This window comes from Phyllopteryx taeniolatus, chromosome 2 (assembly GCF_024500385.1).
Source record: "Phyllopteryx taeniolatus isolate TA_2022b chromosome 2, UOR_Ptae_1.2, whole genome shotgun sequence".
NCBI lineage: Eukaryota > Metazoa > Chordata > Actinopteri > Syngnathiformes > Syngnathidae > Phyllopteryx > Phyllopteryx taeniolatus.
The window spans coordinates 29780634-29788581 of record NC_084503.1 but is presented as its reverse complement, the minus strand read 5'-3'; the positions used below and the strand labels follow the sequence as shown (position 1 = coordinate 29788581).

Below are 7948 nucleotides of genomic sequence, written 5' to 3'. Positions count from 1 at the left end.
TAGCAAGCAGGCTACTTCTTTGCTTGAAATAAAATGTAATAAAACTAAGTAATATTACACACCACATTTAGGCTCGATTGATGTGTGGGCCTGAGTGTTTTCTGGTCAAAAAGAACGTTGTGGTTATGCCAACAGCAGTCACATGATGTGTAAATGTTTTCTCTAATCAAAGCAGAGCAGGCGAGAACAATTGCCGTCCACATGGGAGCACCTAGACAAGGAAGAGGGGACGTGCCAGTGAAAGGAGGCGTCATTAGCATAATGTCTGGTACCTGAGATTGCTTTCTGTCATCAGGTTGGGTGCAGGTGGACAGCATGTCACATCTATTCCCTCAAAGCTCCAGTCGACTGCTTTCAACTCAGATTTGTTTTGTATTATATCGTCCATCTTGGTTCTTTCTTTTGTGCACAAAAGCTCCTCTGATGCATTTCATTCCTTGATGGAAGAGGTGGAGATCAGGTCTATAGAGTGCCACCATGGAACCTTGGAATAAGAAATGGATGCCTGCTTGCTTTTAAACTTAGTTCTTTAATGGATAGATAACACAATCCAAGACAGAGGTGGCAACACAGTCTTTATGAATGTGTTAAAGACCAGCCTGGAATGTTATTTAGCATTTAGTTAGGAGGGATTGCACGTGCAGCAGGCTAATTCCTGATTTGTCTGTTTCAATAGTTGGTTGGCTACTCACCTGTTGCGTTTTCTGTTTTGTTTTTAGTGTGCAGTCTACCTCCTGGGTTGTCTGTTAGTTAGCAGGCTACTTCATTTTTTTTGTATTTAGCTTGTTGTCAGTTTGCTGCTACTTAAAATTTAGCAGGTTACGTCCTGCTTCATTTATGTATTTATTTAACCTTTATTCGTCCAGATAAGGCATTTGAAAAAAGATACTCATTTGCAATGCCGACCTGGCTGCAGACAGCAGAGTAAAAGAAAGAAGGATGTATGCTCCTTCATTTTTTAAATTACGAGGCTACTTCCTGCTTTGTTTGTTTGTATGCTACCTCCTGTTTATTTTTATTTAGTCAGTCGGCTAGTTTGGTTAGTAGGCTACTTTTGCTTTGTTTGTTAGTATGCTACCATCTGTTTTTTATTTAGTTAATGAGTAGGCTACTTTCTGCTTTGTTTGTTAGTTATTTAGTAGTAGTAGTAGTAGTACAAGTAGTTTGTTTCCTTTGTTAGTTATCACGCTGCTTTCTGGGTTGAGGATAATGGCTGCCATTATTTGATTCTGACTTGTTGACATTATTTTATATATGTAGTTTTCTTATGTGGCACACGCTGCAATATCCCTTCCAGTATTTGCACCAAAAGACGACATCTACTTGATGTCATGCGTGTGTGTCTGTGAAATGAGAGAAGTGCAGTTTCACGTTACCAAGTAGATCAATATGCAATTCTCGAGGGGCTGCCAGTAGCCGTAGTCCTTGACTCAATGTAGCGGCCTCTTGCTATTTACAGAGAAGCGTCACCATGGCAACTGGCACCGTCGCCAAAATAATCACACAATAACTCGCGCTATAGTTGTAATAAACCCGACTTCTTCTTTTATTTATGTAGATGCCTCCGCGTCCCCTGTGCTTACGATACATTCAGTATATACATTTGGCCATGAGGGGTTCGCCACACATGCATACACGCACACACACACAATTTAAGACACTTTAGACAGAAGAGATACTCTTTCCATAGATAAACATTGTGTCCTCCGTGGATTGCAGTCTCTTTCCTCCAAAACTAAGGCCTCCCCTCTGGTACTATAACACCGTTCTGCAAGTCATTTAAAGCCTACGTCGACATTCATTCATATTCTCTAAATCTTCTCTCTCATAGGTCCACTTAAAGTTGTAGTAAAGCTGCAGTGAAGTTGTCCTCACCGCGACGGCACCCGGCAGGTGAGTCATTTTCATCGACCCGTGGGACATTTGGTACCATTGAAACACCAGTAGTGAGTCATCCGGTTGCATAGCACACACTTAGCGGCGATCCAGATAACGCTCTAGAGTCCGAACACTCGCTTGTTAATTCCCCTAAACTTGACCATTTGTTGTGGATTTGCTCACCAAGCAACTCCGTTAAATGCATGTTAGTGTTTCACCCATGAAATTCAAAGCAAATGATCGGAAGACCTCTTATTCTATTTTGGGGCCATTGTCGTTCACCTCAGTCGTCTATGGGATAGAAATGCTAATTAACTCAATTTGACAACATTATCAGCGTGACAGGGCATAAAACGTTCAGTTGACCCTCAAGATTTTTGGTAGATGAACAACATGGAAATTTTGGTGAAAAATATGGTCCATGGCGGTATCTTTGCGTCTGTTATCTGACGTTTTCTAATGCCAAGTCAAGTCAACAAAATTATTAGAATACATAAAAAAAAAATCTAATATAGTGCTGACACTCAGAACTCTGTAGTCGAACAACTCTGATATTTACCGCAAAGTTTTCAAACAACAATACGGTCAATGGCGGAAACGGATGTCTGTGGCAATGTTAATGCTAACTTGTAGAAATCATAAGCAAGATGACTGAACATAAATCTAGGACAATGGACCAATAGAGAAGGGTTTGGTAGTTGAACAACACAGAAATTTACCCTAAAAGGGGGAAAATATGGTCCCTGATGGTAATACGCCTCAGTTGTCTGTGAGATAGCATTATGAATGCTAGTTCAATTGGACAAAATTCACATGATGACTTGACATGAAGAATATGTTACAGTAGACCCTCGGATCCCAAAGGTGTCGGTAGTCAAATAATTTGGAAATTTACTAAAAGATTTTATAAGGGGAAATATGGCCATAGCTGTAATGTGCATCTGTGGGCTAGCACTGCTAATGCTAACTCATTAATGACATCAGCAAGATGACCTGTCATAAATCTACGACAGTGGACCAACAGGGAAGGGTTCGTTATGCTCGCCTCGTAAATTTACTTGAAGAAGTTTCTGAGAAGGAAAATATGCTGCAAAAGGCACGCAAGAATTCAGAACGGGGCTGTTTTAGGGTCTTTTTTCTTTGGCTATATTGTGCGGATACCCTTCCGTACAAAAATGTTTATGACAAAGATAGAGCTAAAAGGAAGTTAAAGGAACTTTTTTTTATACAAGCAATCAAAAAGTCAATATGTACAGTTGAAATACTTTATAATGGAAACAGTTTGATCTAGAACTTTAAAAAAATGACCCTAACAGTAAAAGTAAGTTTGTTTTTATGTGATACTATTAACAACAGTGACTTGTATGACTTATTTTTGGACACTTAAAAATGCTTACATTTTACTTTGCCCAGTTTAACTTCTGGATTATTCATTATTCCAGAAATCCAGCAAATCGAAGGTCATACAGCTTCCCGATTGCATTCAAGTTCTGAGAGTCCACTGTAGAGACATAATTTTAAGAATTGGACTAACAATACAATCATTCCTTAGTTACGCTATCGCAAAATCGAAGTGGCGCTTGGTGAGCAAAATCCAAGAATTGACTGCCATTCTTAAAGTGTTTCAAATCAGGACTTAGTGTTTTGAGTCTTTGCAATGGAGACGTGAATGCATAAAGTTCCAGTTTGAATGTTCATCAACCTGCACTGCGATTGGTCAGGAAGAATTGGGCCGAGACATGACGAGCAGACAAGAAGAGCAAAACGTAGAGCACCACAGGAGTCATCCCGGAGAATACGATCACGACAAAAAGGGCGGCTAATTAGCCCACCAATAAATTACAGTCATGGAACAATCGTTCAAAAGCAGGATTGCAGTCAGATGATCGCCGTGCATTATAAGGCTTCAACCAAACATTTGACATCACACAGCATCGTAGTAGTGACTAACACACCAAAGCAGGGCTTGAATTGTCTTTTTTTTTTTTTTAAATCCAAAATGAATGATGCGATTTTAAGGAAATTGGGAAGGAGAGAGCGAATCGATGCCGGCCGTCCCACTGTACCTATTGATCTGCAGACAGACGGCTGAATGGCATTGATTTTCTGAGGTAGACAATGCGGGCGTTGTGGCAGGGGGGAGGCGGGATAGCTCCTGGTTTAAAAGGGGGGTAGTTCCTCCATTCTGGCTTTTTGGGTGGGTTAACCCATCCATCATGCTCTCTCTGCAGCCTGTCTTGCCACTTACGCTGTCATTGGCATTATGCGCCTCCCCCTCGCTGACGGATGGCGGAGAGTATGGATGATGACGGGAAAGAGAGATCAACGCAAAAGCCAGACCCCCTCGGACATGGGCAATTTTCACTTTCCCCCTTTGCAGTGCATCTACGTGCATAGAGTATCAACTAGGGATGGGGATGTTAACAATTAGTGGCTCATTCAGTATTCTGATATAATATAGACAAAATGGAGTATAGTACTTGCTCTGAACCAGGATCAGTATCAACTAGTTGGCTGTCTAAATAAGGCAACATGTCAGCTCAGGCCTACAACAATAAAGGGACGCGACTGCCGCATGTCATTAGGGCCACAGTCTCGTTACTTTATTGTCATTCTGAGGGATGACCCAGTCCTGTTTCTACAAACCGCAATTTCAATGAAGTTGGGATGTTGTATAAAACGTAAATAAAGAGAGAATATAATGATTTGCAAATCATTTTCAACCTACATTCAATTGAATACACTACAAAGACAATATTTAATGTTCAAATGGACGAACGTTATTGTTTTTTTGCAATTATTCTCTCACTTTGAATTTGATGCCTGTAACACGTTCCAAAAAAAAACTGGGACAGGGGCAACAGACTGGGTAAATTGAGGGATGCCATCTTTTTGGAACATTCCACAGATGAAAAGGTTAATTGGAAACAGGTGAGTGTCATGATTGGGTATAAAAGGAGCGTCCCCAAAAGGGTCAGTTTTTCCCAAGCAAGCATGGGGCGAGTTTCACCCCTTTGTGAACAACTGCGTCAGCAAAGAGTCCAACAGTTTAAGAACAATGTTTCTCAATGTACAATTCCAAGGACTTTAGGGATTTCATCATCTACGGTCTATAATATCATGAAAAGATTCAGAGAATCTGGAGAAATCGCTGCACGTAAGCGGCAAGGCTGAAAACCAACGTTGAATGTCCGTGACATTTGATTATCCCTCAGGCGGCACTGCATTAAAAAACGGTATCATTGTGTAAAGGATATTGCCACGTGGGCTCAGGAACACTTCAGAAAACTATTGCCAGTTAACACAGTTTGTCGCTACATCTACCCATATATCAACAACACCCAGAAATGCCGCCAGTTTCTCTGGGACCGATCTCATCTGAGATGGACTGACGCAAAGTGGAAAATTGTGCTGTGATTTGACCAGTCCGCCTTTCAAATTGGTTTTGGAAATCATGGATGCCGTGTCCTCCAGGCCAGAGAGGAAAAGGACCATCTGGATTGTTATCAGCACAAAGTTCAAAAGCCAGCATCTGTGACTATATGGGGGTGTGTTAGTGGCATGGCATGGGTAACTTGCACATCTGTGAAGGTAGCATTAATGCTGAAAGGTACGTAAAGGTTTTGGATCAACATAAGCTGCCATCCAAGCAACGTCTTTTTCAGGGACGTCCCTGCTTATTTCAGCAAGACAATACCAGGCCACATTCTGCACGTTACAACAGTGTGGTTTCGTCGTAAAAAAGAGTGCAAGTACGATATTGGCCTGCCAGCAGTCCAGACATCTCCCATTGAAAATGCGTGGCACATTATGAAGCGCAAACAAAATATGACAACGGAGACCCCGGACTGTTGAGCAACTGAAGTAAGAATGGGAAATCAAGCAAGAATAGGAAACAATTCCACCTACAAAGCTTCAACAATTAGTGTCCTCAGTTCCCAAACGCTTATCGAGTGTTGTTAAAAGGAAAGGTGATATAACACAGTGATAAATGTGTTGCAGGCATCAAATTCAAAATCTGTGAAAATTTGCACACAAAAAAAAGAAACAACGTTTATCAGTTTATACATTACATGGCTTGTCTTTGTAGTCTATTCAATTGAATATAGGTTGAAAAGGATTTCCAAATCATTGTGTTCTGTTTTTATTTACGTTTTACACAACATCCCAACTTCATTGGAATCGGAGTTTGTAGTTTGCCTGTTTGTTAGCAGGCTATTTCTTGGTTTGTTTCTTAGTTGGTTAGCATGCTAATTCTTCACACAGTTGATTCAATCTCAACTAGTTTGCTGACTAAAAATGTAGAAACACAACTTGTCACCGAAGGCATACGAGTGACCATAAAGAAACAAGACTGTCCTTTGAAAGCAGGGCACTGACACAAAAGCCTGAAAGCCACAGTCTCGTTTCTTTATTGTCACACATCCATGGAGACCTACACGATAGCAACTTTTCCTGACACCATTAACACTCTTGATACCCCACTGGCATGGAAATGAAATCTTAGAATTTGAGGGATGATCTAATCCATGTTTAGTTTTTCTGTTTATTTGCTAGTTAGAATGCCAGTTAAGGCCTACAAGTTGTGACAATAAAGAAACGAAACTGTCGCGTGACAGTAGGGCACTACACAAAAGTCTGAAATTCACAGTGTCGTTATTTTTTTGTCACACACCCACCCACATCTTACATGCGGCGACATAACCAGGCAGCATCATTTCGATAAATACTCCACTGGCATCGAAATGGAAGTTCAGAACTTCAGGAATGCTCTGATGCCGGTTCCAATTTGTCTATTTAGTTAGCAGGCTACTTCCTGGTTTTGTTGTTATTTAGTAAGCACACTACACTAAAACAAGTGTTTTGCTAGTTATAAGCCTGTTATTGATGCAATTAGACTTTCTCGTGACAACTGCCTGAAAAAGAAGCAAATAAGCCACAGTACTGTTTCTTAATTGTCACCCATCACCCAGACCTCATCCATCGCAACCTTTTTGGAAGGAAGCTCAGAACGTTCAGTGATACTTTATGATCCTGTTAAAATTGATTTTCCAAGAAAATGTAGTCAATTGCCCATCCCTAGTATTAACCTTACAGAGAACTCAAGTTTTCCAGCTGACGAGCCTTGACAAATGTAGGTGTAGCCTCTCTGTGGGACCGCCAAAACTGGGAAGTAAATGTGTGTCGGTCATAAATAAACTAAAACATAAAAGAAGGATCTGTGGGAATCTGTCGGCCAGTGAGGTGAGTCAGAATCAGCAGTTTGGGGGATTTCCCTTTCCATAAGGGGCGTGTTGGTTTTTGTGGGGCACTATAGTGTCCTGATGGCGACAGGGTACAGCAGGGACATGTGCTCGGCTCCCTTGATGGGTAGCTTGCGACTGGAGTAGAAGTGGATGATGTCGGGCACGCTGTCGAAGGGGCAGCTGTTCTGGCCCAGGATGTACTTGTTCTCCTTGGTCCTGGACAGCTTCATGTGCATGAAGCCTTGGCTGCTCCTGAGGACACACAAAAGCACAAGACAGGACAGTTATTGAGCAACGCGATGAAGACTTGTACTTAAAGTGCAAGGCATCACGTGCCTGGCAAGGGAATGAGGCTAATGAACCCTTAGGATAAATCACTTACGCTAGAGCAGTAAAAGCAAATGAAGAGGCTCCCTGCACGCTTCCACCAGTCTCAAATCAATACCTTTTACAGTTTCTCACTAATCCTGTGTTCGCAAATAGAAAATTACCATTCTGAGTAAGACCACAGGGAACAGTCGACTTTTAATATTCCATTAATCTAGTGAGACACAAAGTACAGTATTCTGATTATTTATTGGTCTTGGAAACGAATATGGCGGCACGGTGGACGACCGGTTAGAGCGTCTGCCTCACAGTTCTGAGGAAATTGCCCATAGGTGTAAATGTGAGTGCGAATGGTTGGTTGTATAGTGTCCTGCGATTGGCTGGCAACCAGTTCAGGGTGTACCCCGCCTCCTGCCCGATGATAGCTCGGATAGGCTCCAGCCCGCCCGCAACCCTAGCGGCTCAGAAAATGGATGGATGGAAACTAATATCTCCAA

The 7948-nt window shown here is 41.7% G+C and overlaps 1 protein-coding gene across 3 annotated transcripts in view; it reads right to left on the bottom strand.

Annotated features, from left to right (window-relative positions):
- Positions 1 to 1517: 1517 nt before the first annotated feature.
- The window catches only part of LOC133474205 (SH2 domain-containing adapter protein F-like), a 167466-nt gene continuing 161035 nt past the window's right edge, over positions 1518 to 7948 (bottom strand). For all 3 annotated transcript variants that reach the window (XM_061765666.1, XM_061765667.1, XM_061765668.1), the window contains one exon: positions 1518 to 7376. In XM_061765666.1, coding sequence (XP_061621650.1) covers positions 7190 to 7376 — 187 coding nt within the window. In that variant the 3' untranslated portion in view covers positions 1518 to 7189. The remainder of the gene's footprint in view (positions 7377 to 7948) is intronic.